This window comes from Macrobrachium nipponense, chromosome 40 (assembly GCF_015104395.2).
Source record: "Macrobrachium nipponense isolate FS-2020 chromosome 40, ASM1510439v2, whole genome shotgun sequence".
NCBI lineage: Eukaryota > Metazoa > Arthropoda > Malacostraca > Decapoda > Palaemonidae > Macrobrachium > Macrobrachium nipponense.
This window is the reverse complement of record NC_061101.1, coordinates 51,149,104-51,172,617: the sequence shown is the minus strand read 5'-3', so window position 1 is coordinate 51,172,617 and position 23,514 is coordinate 51,149,104. Positions and strand designations below refer to the sequence as shown.

General features: G+C 38.5%; 1 protein-coding gene across 4 annotated transcripts in view; it reads left to right on the top strand.

Annotated features, from left to right (window-relative positions):
* LOC135212160 (uncharacterized) overlaps positions 1 to 23,514 on the top strand; it is a 96,139-nt gene that overhangs the window by 60,048 nt on the left and 12,577 nt on the right. The window contains exons 2-6 of one of the 4 annotated variants that reach the window (XM_064245583.1): positions 7,763 to 7,884; positions 12,216 to 12,364; positions 13,421 to 13,530; positions 14,103 to 14,937; positions 22,048 to 22,144. In XM_064245583.1, coding sequence (XP_064101653.1) covers positions 7,763 to 7,884; positions 12,216 to 12,364; positions 13,421 to 13,530; positions 14,103 to 14,937; positions 22,048 to 22,144 — 1,313 coding nt within the window. Of the gene's footprint in view, positions 1 to 7,762; positions 7,885 to 12,215; positions 12,365 to 13,420; positions 13,531 to 14,102; positions 15,018 to 22,047; positions 22,145 to 23,514 lie in introns of those variants that run through there. The other 3 variants (XM_064245584.1, XM_064245586.1, XM_064245585.1) reach the window with 3 other exon arrangements.

Sequence of the window (23,514 nt, the reverse complement as noted above, 5' to 3'; positions counted from 1 at the left end):
CTGTGTTAATATTTTACTAACTTTTCTATTATCTATTTCTTCTTTTTTAATAGGTGATCTCTTCTTCCTGTATATTCAGTTACCTTCTGTTACTTTAATACCGTACTCTAATGCCATATTCTTTGGAAGCTTGATTTTCAAGTTAGTGGCCCCTTTGGTGGGCTTGTTCCATTTGAATAGGGTACATCTTCTGAATAATAATAATAATAATAATAATAATAATAATAATAATAATAATAATATACTATACAGGAGTTCCGTTACTGTCTACCATAGATAACCATTTGTAGGGTTAGGGTAGGCCTTTAAAAACGTAACCTTCAGCCTAGAGAATGTAACGGTAAATTCTCAATATGTATTCTCGGATAACAAGGCGTGCAAGATTTTCCCCTCACGCTTAAGGTGTAAACATTAAGTTCCTAACTTTTAACGCAAATTAAAACGTGCTAAAATCTACGGTCGAATAAAGCATTGTTTCACCAACGAAAATTAAAATAAATACGCCGTATTTTATTAGAAATAATTTTTCTGTACTGTTTAACATGGACATTATTTATTGTTAACATTTTCATTCTAATAAATAAATCATAAATATCCTATCCTAAAATTCCTGTATTTTTAACTCAACGCGAAACGCCTTTTTCAGACCTTTTTAGGCTCTCCCATAGACCTTTCCTACCCCCCACATCACGAACAAGAACAACAACAACAGCAAAGTAGTTTTGTAGGCTTACTCACTGTGTAAGCGAAAACAGCTTCTTCGAGGGCAGGAAATACGTTAAGTCTGGATTGGATAAGTGAAAAAGTCTCCTAAACAACAGACGAGAGGCAACATTATTTTGGTGCATAAAAGTTGGGGTGATGCAGGTGACTGAAAGGATTATTATTATTATTATTATAAATACAAGCGAAGTATTACTTAGTATACCAGAGAAGGGTGTGTAGAAGCATCTTGTATTTGGCTGCGAAGTAAGAGAGATGGCAGAAGGACTGATAGGGGAGGAACACTGTGGGTTCAGGAAAGTAGGATTGTGTGTGTTGGTCAAGTCTTTGTTATGAAAGAGTCATACAAATGTAAAAGTAATGGGAAATAGCGGTATGTGGCATATATAGCCAAGAGGTAGCCTATGCCTATGAGAAAATTGCCGACAGTCCAGGTAAAAAAGGGAGTTGCTGATGTATGGCACAGAATAGTGGTTCGCAACATCTTTTGCCCCATGCACCCTTTCACCATAGAATGTCATCCCCCCTTTTCAAAAATTGTCTGCCTCAAAAGGTGCATTCCAAATAATATACAACAAAATACGAACAAAAACACACAAGCTAGCAGAGAGAGAAAGCCCAGCGTGAACTCTCAATAGCGCGGATCGATTCGCACTGCATTTTGTGTGGGCCTAGAGTCAGTTCGAACCTGCCAATCTTTTGTCACAATCCCCTTACCCACAATTCTGAAATTCCCTATGGTTGAGAACCACTGGTATACGAGATAAGTGATGAGAACTATTAAAAATCTTCACAACAGAAGCAAAACTTGTGTTAGAACAGGGGTTCTTGACCTTTTTGATGACTCCAGATCCCCAATGAATAGCCCAATATGGTCCCATACCCCCTTTGCTTAAGTCCACGTAAGTCCTATTTGTTGACAATATAACTTAATATACTTAGTTTAATACACACTTTAGGTATGAATAGCTAGGAATAGAACATACAAGAAAATCAAAAGCATCCGTGGTTTTATACAGTTTTTTTATAAACAAAATGTACCCATGTATGATGACACATTAAAATCAAATATATGCAAATATCCAGAGATCAAGCCCCATACCGAAGCATGTGGTTCTTATACCCCCAAGGGGTATGGTTACCCCCTGTTAAGGGGAATCAGGCAATTAAGAGTAAGTATGAGCGAAAGTACAGTTGCGAGGGTAAATGGAAACCACAAAATGGAGCACTGAATATGAATATGGATGGAGGAAGAAAGGAATCAGATAATTAAAATGAATGTTGGTATAATGAGAGAAGACAAGAACCTCTGAATAGATAGAACAAAGAGCAAGGAGGGTAGCACGATATGTGCAAAAGATGTGTCTATGGAAGGACAAAGTGCCAACGAATGAGGAGACTCATGAACCCACGCTCCATTATCGAAGTGAAGTGTGAATTCTAAAAGCTAATAAAGAAAAAAAAAAGGGTTGAGGCAGCTGAGATGAACTGGTTAAATACTATAGGACTGAAAATGTGTCAAATGTTGAGATACTATGTAGGAGTGGTCATAGGTTAGGCAGTAACATTCGAAAGTGTTACGAACGAGAGGGAGACACAGAAAGCGAAGGATGCATGGAAACCAGAGAGGTATTCGAGAAGAAAGACACATAAGTATCCAGGAGAGTGAATGGTGCTGTGGGTTTAGATAGGAAGGTTCGACGTGACGCTTACGAGTCTTCAGTGGGTATATTATATACATGGGGCATCTAATGCCAACGCTGGTCAAGAAAACAGCTTACACACACACACACACACACACAGGAGAGAGAGAGAGAGAGAGAGATATAGCATTTCTTAGCATACCTGGGGAGGAGCATGTAAGGGCTTAGAACATATTTACAGTCTAGCTTTCATTTTAAAGAATGCAGGACACCGGAGACAGCGAATGACCAAAAATGTTGCTCTAAGAGACAAGAATAAACACGAGGAAAGTCGCAGAGGAGCAACAGCTGTTAACGACTTCTGCGAATAATTAATTAATCGCGCTTAGCATCTGCCCCCAGACACGCCTGTCTGGCTCGGGGCAAAAATTGTTCTCAGTCGCTTCAATAAAATGACTCTTGTGGGCTTCAATTATGATTGCATCTTAATATAGAAGTAAAAATATGACGACAGCCTCTCGTCTTATACAACGAAGAAGTCTCCTTTGTGAAGCATTGTAAAGGATAAATGTATAAACACTTTTTGAAGAAAAGAACGCAACAAAACTAGCCTACTTAAAACATCCTCAGTGAAGTTCAAACATTTTATCTAAATCGTTGATGTCACACGCAATGAGAGTAGTCATTACACTATCAATGCCAGCATCTATATGAATCAAGACTATGGATTCTGAAAGAGCTTGACGGAGTTCTCCTGGCATTTTGAAGGAAGAATTAACGAAGAAAATGTAGGGAGCAAGTGAATATGTAAAATAAAAATAAAAAATAAAAAAAATAAAAAGGGGAGAGAATAAATGGATGGACGCGTAATGACATCTAGATATCTCATTAAGGACTCATTATTGTGTCATTTTCAAATTTAAAATCTACGCCAAATGTTTGCCATTTTTCAGTATGAGGCATAACGTCAGGAAATAATGCTCCTATATGAATCCTCCCGGAACATTGATCCCTTTCTTATTCTTAAAATAAACAGCCTTCCCTTTCAACCTGAATGAATTTCAACTCGTGATGCATAAATAAGAACTGTGGCTCCCTGAGTAGTTTCACGCGAACTTTCAACTATATCTGAGATACTTCTCAGGACTCATAAGCAAGATATACAATATAGATCTTATTTTTTTCCCCAAATTCTCTCATTTCATTGCCGTTAATTAATATTCAAAATTCTACTTCGTTTCCGGCAAGCCAGGCAGATCATTGAAGACAAATAAAAACGCCTTTTGAGTGGAATATAGAATAAAATATAGAATTTAGGCAAGAGGCCAATCGCTGGGACCTACGAGGTCATTCAGCGCTGAAAGGGGAGCTGAGAGCAGAAAGGTCTGAAAGGTGTAACAGGAGGAAAACCTCAAAGGGTGGATAGCAAGATGCAAGAAAACGAATATGAACGGAGGTACAGCAAAACGTGTGAAAGGGGTTGCAGCTAGGGGCCGAAATGACGCTGCAAAGAACCTTTAAGTAATGCTTACAGAGCACCGCATGAGGTGTACTGACAGCACTTTTCCTGTGTGAGTCAGCAGTTAGAGAACAGAAGTAGCAGCAACTCGTTGTCGACGTAACTTCCGATATAAATTATAATCAAAACATATATATATAATATATATATATATATATATATATCTATATATATTTATATATAATATATACTATATGCCACATTTAGCGGGGGACGCGAGTTTGCCGGGAAAAAGAAACCAGGACTTCCAGTCTTTGCTTTTAGTTTTCTGTAAAAGAGAGCTATCACGATGGCTATTTGTCTGTCCATCCGCACTTTTTCTGTCCGCCCTCAGATCTTGAAAACTACGAAGACTAAGTGGCTGCAAATTGGTATGTTGATCATCTACCCTCCAGTCATCAAACATACCAAATTCCAGCCCTCTAGCCCCAGAAGTTTTCATTTCATCTAAAGTTAAAGTTAGCCATGATCGTGCGTCTGGCACCGATATCAGTCAATGACACAGGGCCACCACGGGGCCGTGGCTGAAAGTGTCATGGGCAGTGGTTGAAAGTTTCGTGGTCCGTGGGCTGAAGGTTTCGTGGGCCGTGGACTGAAAGTTTCGTGGGTCGCGGCTGAAAGTTTCGTGGGCCGTGGCTGAAAGTATCATGAGCCGTGGCTGAAAGTTTCGTGGGCCGCGGCTGAAAGTGTCATGGGCCACTGCTGAAAGTTTCGTGGGCCGTGGCTGAAAGTGTCATGGACCGCTGCTGAAAGTTTCGTGGGCCATAGCTGAGATTTCATACAGCAACATAGGCTGTATAGAAAACTCGATCGCGGCGAAGAAACTGCGGCGCATTTTTAAATTGTTTGTTGATGACATGACTGTTCCTCCAAAATGGCTCCGAAACGTCAGATATGAGGAGTAATTTAACATTTACAATACATTTCCTACAGGTCTTTTCCTTGAAATATGAATTTTTCCAGAGGTGGCGACAAATATGGTACTCATCTTAATATACCAGTAACCTTATGCTTTAAGTTAAGTATATCTTAGTTTTACCAGACCACTGAGCTGATTAACGTCTCTCCTAGGGCTGGCCCGAAGGATTAGATATTTCTACGTGGCTAGGAACCAACTGGTCACCTAGCAACGGGACCTACAGCTTATTGTGGGATCCGAACCACACTATATCGAGAAATGAATTTCTATCAACAGAAATAAATTCCTCTGATTCCGCGTTGGCAGAGCCGGGATTCGAACTTCGGACCACCGGATTGGCAGTCGAGCGCGAAAACCCTCGTCCAGCGAGGACTAACCCTAATGCTTCAATAGACAGTTTTAGGTAAACGGAATAATTACCGCGTTCTCGTTTTTAAACATTTGAATAACTATATAATACATCAAGTAGAAGACGAACGGTTTTTAAAAAATTCCCTTGTGCATGTTACACAGATCGTCATGCAACTCAAGTAAGCATGAAGGTGGGAGCAAACCAACTCGGATCAATGAGGAGGTTTGAGTCAAGAAGGGCATCCGACCGTTAAACATCTGTGAAACCCAATTATGACATGCACTGTTCAGAAGAAAAACCGCTCATTAAAAACAGCGACCCCGACTATGAATTAAGCTGAGAAGAAGAAGAAGAAGAAGATGAAGGAGAAGAGGTAATGCTACAGCATGCTATTTACAGGAAACATAACGATCTGCCAAAACCAACTATGAGATGAGCCGTTCAAGAAAGAAACCACTGGAGGAGGCTCATTATTAACAGCGACCCCGACTACGAAATAAAGTGAGAGCAAGATAAAGATGATAAGTTATTCAGGCAATACTAAAGCACGCCATTCATTAAAAAAAAAGTTCAAATAGTTTCTGCGTTGCATTCCTACTGCTGAAAAGTCTACAAAAAAACTGACATTGCTCCTTCGGGATCCTCGCCCAGTCCAAACATGGCGATAAGGATCACTGCAAAAAAAGGAGAGAGAGAGAGAGAGAGAGAGAGAGAGAGAGAGAGAGAGAGAGAGAGAGAGAGAGAGAGAGAATAGAAATCAATACTATTTGAAGAAGTTATATCATTCGTAAGCATCAATATGTCAGGTTTACGAGCGATGCATCAGATTCCGCGTCGCTCGGAGTCATCAGGAGCGAGAGTTGATAAACCAGTTCGGTCCTGTCCTCCTCGTGTTCCCGTGGCGTGAGATCAGGAAGTAAATCTGAGGGTCCTGTCGCCAGTCGCACTTTATGACCTTATAAAGATTCGAAGGCCACCTGCCGTGAACCAAGGCCGCCGTTGTGCGTTCGGGCCAGTTTGGGCCTTTGGGTAGAAGAAGAAGAAGAAGGAGAAGAAGAGCTCTGGCAGTCGGCAGCGGATGAAACGTTTTTGAAGTAACATAAAGTAAATTTAAACTAAATAATGAGTAAAGTAAACAATTAAGGGAATAAAGCTTTGCCCCTCATAAACAGTGAGTGTTCCCGTAAGTGTTTGTGGAGTAAGCGCTTATGAACCAGGAACCAGGAACCAGGAACTAGGAACCAGGAACCAGGATCCAGGAAACCAGGAACCAGATTTTGTGAAATCTTGGTTGGGTTCGGAGTCTCTCGTAACTCCCCTTGAGTGATGGCTTCCATTTTTCGTCTTCACTGAATTGAACTGAATATGGAATTTAGGCCAAAGGCCAAGCACTGGGACCCATGAGGCCATTCAGCGCTGAAACAGAAATGGACAGTAAAAGGTTTGAAAGGTGTAACAGGAGGAAAACCTCAAAGCAGTTGCACTATGAAGCAACTGTTAGGAGAGGTTGGAAAATAAGATGGAAGAAAGAGAATATGAAAGGAGGTACAGTAAAAGGGAACGAAAGGGGTTGCAGCTAGGGGCCGAAGGCACGCTGCAAAGAACCTTAAGTAATGCCTACGGTGCACCACAGGAGGTGCACTGAAGATACTGCCCCCCTACGGAGTTTTATGTATTGGTTTGGCTTATAAAACCGAGGCCAGAGGCCAAGCGCTGGGACTTGTGAGGTTATTTAGTGCTGAAAATAATACCCTAGACGAGATTTACAGTTAAAAATTCATATTCGTATGATTACACATACAAACACAAATTAATACACTCCAATAACTGCGCCAACATAGACTAATATATCCCCGCTATACATGTTCACAACCTCGTTAAAAATCTTCCATGCATTTAAACAATCAACCATCTTGAATGCACATAAATAGATCTAAAACATATCATGTAGTTTAGTTTTACCTCCATTTAAGAACTGCTAATATAGCCCGACATTTATTATATATATATAATATATATATATAGATATATATATATATATATATATATATATTATATATATATATATATATCTATATCTATATATATAATAATAATATTATGCTCTATATAAATAGATTAATATATTATTCTCATTGTATTCACTAGGTAATTTTAATTACTTATATTACGTATTTGATAATAATATTCCATAAATATAACTATATATATATATATAATATATACTCTCGCTATATATATATATATAGGTTATTTATTGTTTTAATATTCGGTCGGTTTATAAACAGTTAAACATGGACAGTTCGTGAAAGGCCTAAAAATAACTAGAGCATATGGTATCAAGAAAGTCTAGCGGTCGAGAGTTACCAGTAAAAAAAAAAAAAAAAAAAAAAAAAATCTAAAAAAAAAAAAAATTTAAAAAACTATTATTTCCATTTCTAATATTTCTGTTTTTTACCATTTTGTTTTCCAACCAACAAGAATTACTGGTATTATCATGATTAATATGGGTAATAAAATTTCACATCAAACAGCCCACGAACTGGTTAGCCTGCTCTTCAACTTTATTAAGAATTTCCAGCTCAATGAAGCCTGTTTTCTTCCAGATGGTGACGGGAGTAGCGGGCGTGGTTAACCTACTGTTGTGGGGGAGTTTTGGCCTAGTTGCAGAGGTTGGGTGCTCTTGGGCGTGGGAATGGGACAGGGATAATTATTCTCCCATCAACAGGTAAGTTTCTTGATCATTGGCCATTCAGCTGCATGTAAATACTCTATGAATTTCTTTCCACTCAGAAATGACCTTTAACGTTTATGTTTCATAACTGTCTAGTTCGAAATTTGGTTTCCTTGAGTTGTGCAGATGACGAATATGCCATTATTCTCGTAAGATGGTTCCTTCAGGACCGTATTAGAAGACGTCTCCAATACATTTGGTATGAAGTTGTATGGCAAACCCTCTATGTTGTATTGACGGAGACTTTCGTTTCTTTTAAACCTTTGGATACGTCCATTAATTCTCTTGTCATTACTGATCTTTGTAACTCAGTAGAAATCTGCCGAATTAATCTAAGAGCGGTGGTTTGGGTGAGTCTAGATTTTGTTTCTGTACCTTTCAATTTCAGCAGCATCTGTGCAACTTTACAGATTCAATACTCGTACAGCAACTCATATACTTATTATACTCTTCACAATTAATATATATATATATATATATATATATATATATATATATATATATATATATATATATACATAGAATCTACTGATCATATCTACCAGATAAATATGTAAATATAATAGCCACAATGCCCTCCTAACTTCTCATTTTTTTTTATCCGTTCGTCACTACATTAACTGCAATGAACTGGCCAATGTATTCTTGGGAAATGTGGCTTGTCAAAAGATATAACGACTGCAGATTTATTCTAATGCATCTAAATGACGTCGTCCTGGCTATTTATGAGAAGAAACTGCAGCGATGACGTTTCAATTGCAATCAATCAGTTGGTGGAACAGAATAACTGTATTGTAATTATTAAAATAAGAGGCTCTGTTTGTGAGCGCCTCAGTGGCATGATCGGTTTGGTCTTGACCTGCCACCTCGGTGGCCACGAGTTCGATTCTCGAACATTCCACTGAGGTTTGAGAGAGGTTTATTTCTGGTGATAGAAGTTCACTCTCGACGTGGTTCGGAAGTCACGTAAAGTCGTCGGTCCCGTTGCTGAATAACCACGAACATATAAATCATGAACCTTTGGTTTCCATCCAATGGATTTCAGACTACCCTTGCTCATGGAGTAGAACCTGACCCTCTCATTATACACCAATTTTCATCAGACTTCTCCGCAAACGTGGGACTGTAACTAAGGCTCCGTTCATAAGCCACATTAAAATGGGTCAGAGTCAACCAATATCGTCAGTTGCATCTGTGCATCTTGGTTGTAAGTCTCAAAACACTGTTAACTTCAATATAGCAATCATCATGCCTTTCTGTACCTAACATTTATCTACTTCATACTTGGTCTCTGGAGCTCTGGTGCCAAGTTCCAAAGGCAAATGAACAATATCTTCAGCGACCTACCCTTCAGCTGTGTTGATAACATCCTTATATAAAAATATAACGCCAAAACCAACATTAGAACCATGATGTTTCTACTCCAAGATTATGGCCTGTAGGCAGTGACACATGATTCATTACATCATCCTCCATTGAATTCCTGAATCATAAATTGTCCACAAGCAGTTTCTGCCTCTACTCTCCAAAGTGTCAACTGTCAGAAATTAACTGACTCTAACTAACATGAAAGAACTAAAGGAATTCACAGAATGATGTTGAACTGCTATCACTAAATCCGCCTATGGATCTCATAAACTGTGGGCCCCCTCTGCAGAAAGAACCAGACACTCAACTGAGGCACCACCCAATACATACGATTCCAAAACCAACAAGAACACCTTGGCAAATGCAACCCTTCTGGCATTCCCCAAATTTCCTTGCCAGATTTATGCTAACAACAATTACAAGCAATGTTTGAGCACTTAATCAACATTAGGTTACGTCAGAAGAAAACTAGCTAAAGCAGAAAGAAAATAAAGCACCTTTGTCAAACTTTTTAGCCATCTGAATACCTCACACTTCAGGCAACTCATTCAAGGTATTCCTTTTCACCATAATAAAGCATCATTAGCCAATGATCCATTTCCTCACCAAAAACCATGATGCATACTCCACCAGGCAACAGCATTAAACCTCAGCAATTGATGAATTTACATGTATCAAGTAAGAAAAACCAGTAGCAGTCATACTATTCAGAGTAAAAATCAATGGGGTCCATCTAGGAATTAATTGTGATAAACTTACTGAAGCACAACTCCAAGACAGTGAAACAAATAACTACTGCCCAACCATCACAAATCTATGATGAGAGGACGTCTAATTCAGCACCAAAGGGTAAACAATCCTCTGTAACACCAGTATCAGCTGTCTGTGCCTTCTAGTGCCCATGGTTCTCATACAAGAAAAGTATTCGGCTCATCCATGGCCTCTCCAACCCCCGAGAGAACCATATTTAAGGTTGGTGACACAGTAGTTCATTTGGCATGAGGCAAAGAGACATGAAGCTTCTAGACCAAAGAGAGCCTAAACGGTCAAAGAAGTAGAGTAGCCCAACATGTGGAAGCTGTCATTGGTGACTGACTTGATACTGGATGACAGTTTTGTCTCTTACACTTTAACATCGTAAGAAAACTATCCCAACCAATGGCTGCAATGGAAAGATTAACAAGATGGCCAGAAGCAAGGCCAATGTTGGAATCAACACTACTTGATGGATGGATCAATCATTTCAGCATTCCTGACAATATGATGTCTAACAGAGGACAAGCATTGCTGAGAGGTATTTACCTCTCCAGCCAAATTAATGGAGGCAAAACTTCACAACAACACCTACAACTCACCACCAAAAGCACAGCAGAGAGGAACCTATGATCCCTCAAGGCTAACCACACTGTAAGATGCAGCAAACACAAATGTATGTCACAATTACTCTGGGTTCTCCTTGAGTCATGTACATTATCTAAAGAATGACAAGGTATTTGGTGGAATGTCCCCTAGTGACAATGCCAGCCTTCTAAGCTTCCCGGGTTTGATGCCAAATCCAATTTTAACCTTCATGTCCAACAGCCTCTCACAGAGTGCTCTCACAGCCATGTGTAAAAAACTCACTTGCATCAGCACTACATGGTCATATGTAACTACTATTTGGCCCACAAGCTGTAATAAAATGCTTAAAGCCTGCTAATAAAGTCAGTTATTTATCCCCATCTTCTGTAAGTTTAATAACAGATTCAATAGACATACATCCTAGTACTGATGTCACCTTTGTCCAAGTGCCTTCTGTATCCCACCAATGATAAACAAGATGGGTGTGATTATGGAGCTCACCTTATCAATTAGATAAAACTGACTTCAAAGAGAAGCCTAATGGACCCTGAGAAGCCTCTACTTGCCCCACACATGTCTTTTTAGGTGTGGCTAGTATATCGGAAGTAAAAATGACCTCTACAAAATCAGAATAATGTTAAGCAAACTTTTGAAGACTAAGTCTAGATCGTAATAGCCATGAAGCGTGATGCATCTACTTGCCAATAAATGAGAGCTGTTAATCCTACGTGTCTGCGAGAGTAGACAATGAAATTGGAAGAGATATTTCAAAGAGAAAAAAAAAATTCTGCTAATTTCACACATACGCATACATACATACATACACACGTACATACATTTATACATAAAATAATTTTTGTCACTTATGCACAAGTGACTTTTTTTCTGTTTACAAATCGTTTCATACCCAATTCACTGTCTATTGCTGTTACTAAATTGGCAATGGTTTAAATCTTACTGGGGACAAAGCACTTGTCAATTATAATTCCCCTTGGCTTAAGTTACTACCGAGGCATAATGGACTGGATGTAAAACGATACTTTTTACTTTATATATACACGTATATATACACACACACACAAACACACAGACACACACACACACATTATATATATATATATATATATATATATATATATATATATAGTATATATATATACATCAGGTCTTAAATATGCCTCAAGCATGTTGAGGTATACATATTGAGTTACATGTATCTATGTATATACATATATATGAAAGGAAATAGGTATATACTTTAGCATTCTCAAGATAAACTTGAGAGATCTGAACTAACAAAAACTAAGACATTCAGCTGTCATTGTTACCTGTTTGGCCTACCTTACCTCATCCAGGGGCAAACTGATAATTGTATTCAAGAATAAAAGTTGCTGTTTTTGAAATATACAATATATATATATAAAAGTTTTTAGAGAAGTTTTTGGTGTATATTTTCTTCAGAGCTGATTCTTCTAACAAACAGCCATACTAATGAACAATGACATTATATGTATGTGTGCCAGTCAGCCTTTCAGTAATAAGAATTCGTACCATGTCAGTCTATCAGCATTTGTCTGTTCGTCTCTTTCGCTTAGTTATGAACTCATCCTTTGCAGGCACTCGAGAATACCCCACGTAGGCGTGAGACGCTCCATTTACGACAGGTTCTGGGGAGAAACCACTCCCAACAATCCTTTCCTGCCAACACGCCCTTCAGCACCAAGGATTCTCCCTCGACTGAGTGAGAATGACTTCATCGTCAGAGGTAAAAAAAAAAAAACAACAACTTCTCGGTATCTTTCTCTGATTCAACAATCCATTCTTGAAAACCTGAGCCATAGCAAATGGTCCACTAGCAGTGGGTAGTGTGGCCATAGCAAATGGTCCACTAGCAGTGGGTAGTGTGGCCATAGCAAATGGTCCACTAGCAGTGGGTAGTGTGGCCATAACAAATGGTCCACTAGCAGTGGGTAGTGTGGTATTTCAAAGTACCTCTAGATGATCCGGCAAAGCATCTTGGCACGACGTTAGATGACCCCTACATGAATGAGTGTAATACAGTAAAGGTTCTAATAAATACACTTCTCAAGCAAACAGATCCCCTCAGTCTATATTCTGTGGATATCTCATGATGAAAAGATAAAACTTTCAAGAAGAGATAATACAAGAAATAAACTGAAATACCCTTTTCATCCATCTGAAAAAGTCAGGTCAGGTTGTAGGGAATGCAATGAGCTTTAAGGAGACTGCTGTCAAATTAAGGTGACCATAAGAGGGTTGAATGCCACTGCTGTCAAATTCAGGTGACCATAAGAGAGTTGACTGCCACTGCTGTCAAATTAAGGTGACCATAAGAGGGTTGAATGCCACTGCTGTCAAATTCAGGTGACTGTAAGAGAGTTGAATGCCACTGCTGTCAAATTAAGGTGACCATAAAGAGGGTTGAATGCCACTGCTGTCAACTGTCAAATTAAGGTGACCATAAGAGGGTTGAATGGCACTGGTGTAAAACTCAGGTGGCCATAAGAGGGTTGAACGTTAAGACAGTCTGATTTCAGACCACTGTCTAGATAAGACTGTCAACAAGTCTAACTACCTATGGAAAGACGTGTAAAAGTTAAAAGCTAGTTACTACTAACAGTATCAGAGCTGATACAGGTCTCACTAGTCACAGGTGAATCATGCCCATACGAAAGAACAAATGCAAAAAAGTTAATCACATTTGTTGAAGGAATTGCTCAAAATTAAGAGTAAAGCTGGGCTATTTTATAACACTGCAAACGTATAAAAGAAACATAGTAAAATGTTACCATCTTTACAGATGATGACTACGACGAGGACCTCAGAAACTCTCACTGGTTCCCACAGACACACCACTCTGGTCAACAGACTCAGTCCCTGGCAGAACTACAACACCTCTTAGAAGGGAAGGTGAGTGTCTAAGCACAGGCGGGTTTTCAGTTCTAAGGGTCCTAAGATTGTTACAATAAACCACATGCAAAAGATACATTTACTGTTGACTTTTTGTTATATAGGTGAAAATATATTAAAATATGATCACATTTTGAAATAATCCTTGTGTCTTATGGTGCTATATAAGCTTTAATACCTGGAAATTGTATCTAATAAGTACAAAATCCATTAATGCAATAAAAAAAAAGTTCTGAAAATTGTATGTGTAGTTATGGTAGTTCTAGTCTTAAGTCTGTCAACTTATATAAGACAAAGTAGTTTTGTATGGAGACAAAAAATATTTTCAGATATTTTCTGTCTATAAGCATTGGCAAGCATATTCTTTAATACACTAATAGAATGTTAACCCATTCATAATTAGAGACGGTTACAACTTCCTTAACTTTTATTTGGATCACAGGCAGACCATAAGTTTCTTTAGGGTCATTTACTTAAGAGATTAAGTATTGCTTTGTACTAATAAATCTTTATTTAACATCATCTTTCTTATTCCTGATGTACTGATTGACTATAAGCCTTCTTATCTTCAGCTTGGGCCTATTGATAATCCTACACCACCAGAGCAACGTAAGAAACCAGCTATGGTCCCCCATAAGGATGAGAAGGAGAAGAAGCAGAGAACCAAACAAATAAAGTATCGACAGCGTTTCAGCCAAGACTCTGCCCCATCCTCTCCTGAAGCAGACAGTTCCAGGTCTTTGCCCGAGAGAGGCGAAGGCCTTCCCCAGCTCCCAGACTTCGGGACAGGTGCCTTCGCCCACGATGGCCATTTAGTGGCTGATGATCAGCAGTTCAGTAAGGATATCCTTCAAGAGTTCCAAGAGCCTTTGAGCATGCAAGAGCATTTTACTAACAGCAAGCAGTTCCCAAAAGATTTCATCTCTCCTGAACAGCTACCCCGAGATTTTGGGGTTCAGGAGTCATCATCCAATGACCGCCTAACAACTGACCCTTTCGTCAGTGAATTGGAAAACCAAAATTCACCCTTTCAAGAACATATTCTTCTTAGTCCTTTATCGAATAGCGACTTCCAGAACTCAGATCACTTGCTAAATTTGCACTCTGATCAGACGTTAGGCGAAGTAGATCTACCACAGATCTTCCCAGATTTGGGAATACTGAGAAATCTCGATCAGCAAGGCAGTTTCATTCACCAAGACAGTCTCGGACACCTTGATATGCCGAACTCTCAGAGTCCTGACATCCTTCGAGAGACTGGAGACGGGCTCGAGTGGCTACCGCCTTCTTTGTCAGAACTGAATTTGCCTTCTCACAATCAGATGATCGCCACACTTGAGCAACAAAAGCTTTCAAAGGAGGCCCATCGAGGTACTCGAACTATTAGATCCTCTAATCCCGATCCAGGTGTTGTATCAGTGTTGTATTGTGTTCTAGTCAGCAGGTAGACATCTGCATGTGTTCTTCCGACATCTTGGTGGAGGCTGGTAAGAAGTACAATCTGTAGTCAGGCTTTATCTATCTCTGAGGGGAATAGGAAGTGGTGCTTGTGCTTGTTAGCTGAGAGATATAATATACTGTTTAAAACAAGACGCGTCTTGAAAGGCAGAAAGTCTCTTATAGCATACTGTACTCCAAAACTTATAAGAACTAGCCATAAGATACAAAGATTGGAATTGAGGGCAAAAGCTACTGCAGATAATTCATATCAGTGGCGCAAAGATCTATTTCTTAAAAGAGAACTGTTCAGTGAGAATCAGAGTCAAAAGGTAGGATTACCGTTTTCAGTCTTTGGGTGGGAATGAATGTTTATCAATCTTTGCTGATAGGGTGTACGAATGAACGAATCAAGTTGATATGAAATCTTTCTAAGGCAATTTGAATTACAGTTTAGTGGGAACTGATAGGAAAATGTAGCTCTACGCCAAATGTTAACTATTTTTTCATAATGTTTTTAGTTTGAACTGACTTGACTAGTTTTCTGCTCTTGAGTTTCAGTATGACTATAATGGCAAAATAGTTATTCAAAACGACTTGAGAAACATCAATGATGACTTTCCTTAAGGATAAATATTACGAAACATGATCACATGGCGATGCAGAGAAGATGCTACTACAAGAGACAGTTTCCAGAAAGTCCTCAGAATGAACACAATAGACACACCCTGGTGGATTCCTCATATTCTATGATTGACTCCCGTTGAAGCATAAATCTGAGGCATAGTCCTTACCACATTATCACCTTCCTTCATAGAGTAATCTATATCTTTTCATTTTCTTGTTTATAATTTAGGTGCTTCTAAGACGTATTGCAATGGGAATTGTGCATCATTTTGTACGTGAAGTTCTTAAATATGAAACATTCCTGGGTGGTGCTGGTGCACAAGACTCATTAGCAGTTAACGTCATGTTTCTGCTTGATCTTGCGACTGCTTGGCCACTGGTTTGTCATGATCATGCCGCCCACCTGCTGCTCAACGGGGGAAGTTAGTCATAGGTGTGGATCACAAAGTTCAATTTTTTGGCTTTATATCAGTCCAGGAAATAAGTCTGGGCTATTTAACTTCTCTGACGAATCTGGAGAACTTAGATTTATTCAAGGAAGAGCCTGGCATTTATCTCATGTAAAGCATAAGGAGATTTGGGATCTTTCCTAGATAGTGACACCCCCGGCAAAGTTCTGGGATATTATCTAGGACTGATATTTCTTGGGGTTCATTAACTTTATGATAATTACAGTCTTTTGTTTATGTTTACACAATCATCCCCTGTTACAGTTAATATGTGAAATCAGAGATTTTACAAAATCCCTAGGGGATTTGCGAAATGAGTAACTTGCTTAGGGACCTTTGATCTTCAAGGGCTAGTACTAACATGGCGAAACAGTGGTTCATCTACACTGTTTCACTATGTTTAGTACTGGACCCTGAGAGTTCAAACGCATTTCACTGTGATTAGTACTAGGGCCTGGGGGAATGTAATGTCCCTAAGTGCATTTGATCCCCCAGGGGCTAGTACTAAACACAGCAAATCAGTGTAGATAAATCACTGTTTCACAGTGTTTAGTACTAATCCCTGGAGGATCAAACGTCCCTAAAGGCATTTCATCCCCAAGGGGCTTTGTAGATTCACATCAACCGTCCATCTGATATCTAGGCCAGTCCCTTACGACGCTCTTGATTGGCTGTTGATAAGCCAATCACAGGGCTGGAAGACTCTCAGTTTCTCTCAAGAGTTCACATAAGCAGGATGTCTGTTCCACCTCTCCTGAAAGGCACATCTTTAAAAAGTTCCTTCAGGAGAGGTGGAACATACATCCTGCCTATGTGAACTCTCGAGAGAGACTGAGAGTTTCCAACCCTGTGATTAGCTTATCAACAGCCAATCAATAGCGTCGTAAGGGACTGGCCTAGATATCAGATGCAGGCTGATATGAATCTACTATAGAACTAAAGATGGCAAAACAGTGTAGATTAATCACTGTTTTGCCATATTGAGTACTAGCCCCTCCACCCTAAGTGCATTTGATCCCCAGGGGCTAGTACTAAACACGGCGAAACAGGGTAGTGGATGGATCACTGTTTCGTCGTGTTAGTGCTAACCCTCGGGGGTATTTAATGTAACATCCACAACGGGCTTGTACTAAACACGCCGCAAAGGTGAATACAATACCAGGATATAACCTTTGGGTGTTACTGTCTAAGAAAGACCAGAGATTTGTCTCCAGCCACAGCTGGTACTGAGTGAGTGAGGACTTCCTCCACACTCCTGAGGCTCAGAAAAGTTCCCTAATCCCCGTTTTTCAACCTAATTGCAATTGTTACAATTGATGACGTATGCCGACTCTTCGTCTCTTCTCCTTTATTTTGCCCAGTTGATTTTACAAATGGAATTGCGAATAGTTTTGGTAAAATGAAAATATAGAACTCTGCGTTGTTTATTCACCAGAATCTAAGTAGCATTTACTATGAAGGGGCAAATTCCTTCATTCAGTGAGCCACTTTCTTTATTCCTATTTTAATGATAGTTGCTTCATGTTTATTTTGTAAAGGATTGTCCAGAAACCCAGGAGAGTAATCTAATTCATGCAAAAATGTGTTTATGAATTTATCTCTTTGTCTAGATAAGTAGAGCCTCAGAGTCGATGGGCTTTTAGGAAAACACCTACAGCCATTCTTTTGGGCTCAGCAGGGCAGCGTGACCAAAGCAGACCAGAGTGGTCTGGTCAGCAGAAGATCTAGCAGGAAACTGATATATATTACCTGTCTGTTTAGCCATTCTGATATAGTTTTATTCCGTGTGAATATGAAGCTTAAGGATTTCATGTTTATTATTATTATTATTATTATTATTATTATTATTATTATTATTATTATTATTATTATTATATTATTATAAAGTTGAGAAAAACGCTTATTCTTTAGAGAAGCGGCTCTATAAAGCAAATAATTAAATAATTATGTGCTATATTATATATACCTATATATATATATATATATATATATATATATATATATATATATATATATATCCTATATATATAAGTGGTACCTCGACATACGAAATTAATCCGTTCCGAGGCGGCCTTCGTATCATGAGCTTTTCGTATCTTGAACCGCATTTTACATTTAAAATGCCTAATCCGTTCCAAGCCCTACAAAAACACCCCAGTAAATTATATTTCCAGGCTTACAACACATGTTCTAGGGTTACGACGCCGATCCGACGGAAGAAATATGACTCCAAAAAGTCAAAATACAGTACATACTTGAGTAATATTCAACTACATGTAATGTTCAACCCCATTTTTACTGCATATATTAAGACAAGCATATGTCCCTTAGCAATAAGCCTAGCCTATGTTAGCAGTTGCTACTGTAGCCTAGTCTATGATTCTGACATCTAAACCTAAGAAGCTAAAAGCTTAGAATAAGCCAATAAAATGTATAAATAATCAGTACGTACTCATTTCAAATAATTATTAATTAATCATTAACTATAATACACACAAAAAAAACCTTCCAACCGTTTGTTTACATTCAGCACTTACGAGTACCGAAGGATCGCCAAGCAATCACTTTTCCTAGCACACAGTAAGCCATAAATTTTCATTATCTCTCTTCAACTAAAGAAACTACCAAACAGTATAATAACCATTCATTTCTATTCTTTATTCTATCTTTACCTAATGGAGATACCGAGTTACTGACAGCTATAATGAAACATATATGTAATATTAAAACAGAAGAAGAATTCTAGAAAATACGTATTTGTTGGCTTCTATGATAGCAGTCTGATTTATTTTATATTTTATGATATCTAATTCACAATTTTTTTTATTTAATGTATTGCATGTACTCATTTCAAATAATTATTAAGTAACCATTAACTATAATAAACAATCAAACAAAAAAAAAAGCTTCCAAACTTCTGTTTACGTTCAGCACTTACGAGTACCGAACGATCGCCAAGCAACCACTTTCACCTAGCACACAATACGTACAGTAATAAAATTTTCATTATCTCTCTTCAACTACTGAAACTACCAAACAGTATAATAACCATTCATTTCTATTCTTTATTCTATCTTTACCTAATGTTTTTTTTTATTAAATGTATTGCATGAATAAGTTTTTCAATTTACAGCATCCTTTTACCAATAGAATACATAGAGCACAAGGGGTAGATGCTGACCAATAGGAGAGCAGGATCTTATGGGGTGACTAGCATCAGGAGCCAATGGGAGAGCGAGAGGATGGTGGCGAGTTTACTCAGTTGGCAGTGCGCGAGTTTTAAAATTGTTCTCGGTGGTCCGGGCGAATCTCGGGACTTTACAGCAACAACCTTTCGTAACTTGAACTGTTTTCGTATGTAGAGCCAAAAAAATCTTCATATTTGCTTTCATATCTCGAGTTTTTCGTAAGTTGAGCCTTTCGTATGTTGAGGTACCACTGTATACATATATATATATATATATATATATATATATATATATATATATTATATTATATCTATATATATATATATTGAAGGTGCTATATAAGAATAAAATCTTCGTAATTCAGGAGATGAGATTCAATGTAGACAAGAAATCTCACCCATTGAGATTTTATGAAGTATTGTGAGATATATATACATAGCACGGAAGCCCTTCAATACTGAAAAGCAATAGAGTATATGGAATCTACATGAGGAAATAGCACAACATCAAGAAAATATTTAAAAATATATAAAATAAAAAGAGAAAAAGAAAAGCAGTGGATGGAGCAGAACGCATACTAGCACTCGCCACTTAAAACAGAACCGAATTAGCAGAGAGAGAGAGAGAGAGAGAGAGAGAGAGAGAGAGAGAGAGAGAGAGAGAGAGAGAGAGACGTTAACCCAGGGCCTGGACATTTAAAGAAACCCCACCAACCTGACGATTTCCAACAGGGGCTATCTCGAGATAAAAGGTGAGTGTTCCCAGGGATGGCCAAGAATGGATTGCTACAGAGACGAGTCTCCAGGCCATATAAGAGCGTCCCACACCTGGAGGCATTAAGAAACGAGGAAAATTCAGTGCAAATATAAATGAAGCGGAAGGAAGAAGAAGTAGGCGAGAGTGGAGCTGAGTCTAGCCCCTACAATAAGCAAGAAGAGCGGAGCTGAGTCTAGCGGCTTCAAGAAGAGTGGAGCTGAGTCTAACGGCTTCCAGAAGAAAAGTGGATCTGAGTCTAGCGGCTTCAAGTAGCAAGAAGAAGAGTGGAGCTGAGTCTAGCTGCTTCAATAAGTAAGAAGAGTGGAGCTGAGTCTAGCGGCTTCAAGAAGCAAGAAGAAGGAGTGGAGCTGAGTCTAGCGGCGTCAAGTAATACTACGGTTCGCCACCAGAATAAACTCCTCGAGAGAGGGACTATGACAAAGGACGTTCGTTGCCTGCACGAGCAGTTGATACAGTGAGACACATTTGGCAGAATGAGCAGACGTGTCCTCTGCTCGTAGCCTCTTTCAGTGACAAGAAGCAGGCGTCGTCCTGCTGTGATTACTCGTAGTGCTAATGCTTTTGCTTTAGCAGACACCCGTGTCTGTCTGGGCGTGCATGTGCGTGCATGCGCTATGGTACACGTGCGCAGCATCAAGCTTAGGGTCGCATATACTATGTTTATGTTTATATATACGTATATATATATATACTGATTTACGTACACACACACACACACACACACACACACACACACACATATATATAAATAATTTAACTTATATATATATATATATATTATATATATATCTATATATATTAATTTTTTTTTTATATTTGATATATTATTATATTATATTATATATATTTTTATATTGATACATATACATATACAAACATATCTATATGTATATACTCACAAATATACTATGTGTGCATACATTTTCGCTGCATCGCATGTATCTTCAAACATACTATGTGTAACGTAACATTTTAGATGTGCGAGTCAGTAACATTCTGGGGCATGCTGCATGTGCATGTTGCATGCGATTGCATATGTTGTGTGGAGGCCCAAGCTACCCCTCCCCCCCACAATTCACTAGGGACCCCAGAGAGAGAGAGAGAGAGAGGTCAGTCGTCTCCCGCGTAGTTTCAGAGTGTGATGAATAATGCATACTTTTTCATTCTCCTTATTTTTTTTTCAGGCGTGTGTGGGTTTGCATGTGCGCAGTGCGCGTGCTAGGTGGGGTGGATGGTAGCAACGGGGGGGGGGGTGGGTGGTGGTTGGTGTGTTGGTTCTTTCTTCTTCTACGCGTTAGTTATCTAGTGAATGACGTAGGCAAAAAGCGGCTGCTGGTTATTTTTATAATACTGCCTTCCATTGCCTGAAGCGCGTAACTGTGTAACTGTTCGCATGGCAAGGAGGAGGCCCGTTCAATTATGTTGTTTGCCTCGTCTCCGAAGTCATATATCATAATAACGGTCGCTCGAAATCATTCCCCACGCCTACACTCTTGCTCTACTCTCTCGTATATATATATATATATTCATATATATTTTTATATATATATATATATATTATATATTATCTATATATATATATATATATATATATATATTATATATATACACACACATACATATGGTGTGTGTGTGTGAGAGAGAGAGTTAATTTTTTCCCCATCATCTTCACTCTCCGTGTGACATTACGAACTCATTACGGCTCCTATTTTCATCGTTTTTACCTATGTAAAATCAAAATAATATTATCGGTTCTCCATTTATCATGAAGTCCTTGAATTTTAGTTTTTTTTAATAAGCTTTGTCGCATTTCCATCTGTTTTTGTTTTAATGTTTCTGGTCTAGGTTACTTTCTTTCCCTAGCCTGACGAGAGAGAGAGAGAGAGAGAGAGAGAGAGAGAGAGAGAGAGAGAGAGAGAGAGAATATCCACGACTACCCAAGCCAATTACAGTGGCTGAAAGAGGAGAGGGGAGGGAGTTCTCTGTATCTTATGCATTCACATTTCAGTAGATCACTAATGAGACTCTCGCCCTTGCAGATGCCTGCCACGCCCGTAATCTCCATTCCTGCGGGTCGAGACTGATCGACGAATTCGCCTTTGGACCGGATAACCAGACAAGTGCAGAATACGAGAGGTATGTTTCAACTTCTTCTGGGAAAGAAACATTACTATTTATTATTATTATTTAATTATTATTCAGAAGATGAACCCTATTCATATGGATCAAGCCTACCTCAGGGGTCACTGACTTGAAATTCAAGCTTCCAAAGATTTATTATTATTATTATTATTATTATTATTATTATTATTATTATTATTCAGAAGATAACTAAAAAAAAAAAAAAGAGACAGTGAATTGATCAAAATACAAGATATGTTTTAGGGTAGTCATGCGTTGCATCTACGCCTGAACCTCCTCAAGCGAGACTGTTCTACAGCTGAACGGTGTGAGGAATAATAAAGGACCCCAGTCAATGATTTTATCAGTATGTTTAGTCTCCCGAAATAAATGAGACAATTACGACATTCGAGTGATCAGAATAAACCTTGCGAATGGTAATGGTAGGAATTAGAATGAGACAAACGTTCACTATTTTATCTCTAAGTACTATTTATTATGTAATATTATTATGATAAAACTGCCAATTATTTCTTTATTTAGCGATATTTAAATGTCAGTCTGTTATTTCATGTGTATAGCTTGAAAACTCACACACACACACACACACACAGACAAGAACATCATCACCTATTTTAATAAGTGTCCTGCATGGCTCTGGTTGAGACATAGCATTACTAGAATACCGGTAATCTCCTTAAATACGTAGATATAATAGGAAAATAAAAGCTATTAAGTTGCATTCCACATAGGAAATCGAATCAGTTGCATTCCACATAGGAAAATGAAAGCTATTCGGTTGCATTCCTACTAGAAAATATCGAATCATTTGCATCCACATGAAAGAAGTATTCGTTGCATTCCACATAGGAAAATGAAATACGAATCATTTGCATTCCACATAGGAAAACAAAAGCTATTCGGTTGCATTCCACATAGGGAAATGAAAGCTATTTGGTTGCATTCCACATAGGAAATGAAAGCTATTCGGTTGCATTCCACATAGGAAAATGAAAGCTATTTGGTTGCATTCCACATAGGGAAATGAAAGCTATTCAGTTGCATTCCTCAAAGGTTAACGATAGCTATTCAGTTGCATTCCACATAGGAAAAATTAAAGCTATTCGGTTGCATTCCACCATAAGAAAATGAAAGCTATTCGGTCGCATTCCACATAGGAAAATAAAAGCTATTCAGTCGCATTCCACATAGGAAAATGAAAGCTATTCAGTTGCATTCCACATAGGAAAATGAAAGCTATTCAGTCGCATTCCACATAGGAAAATAAAAGCTATTCGGATGCATTTCTCAAAGGAAAATGAAATCTATTCAGTTGCATTCCACATAGGAAAAGGAAAGCTATTCAGTCGCATTCCACATAGGAA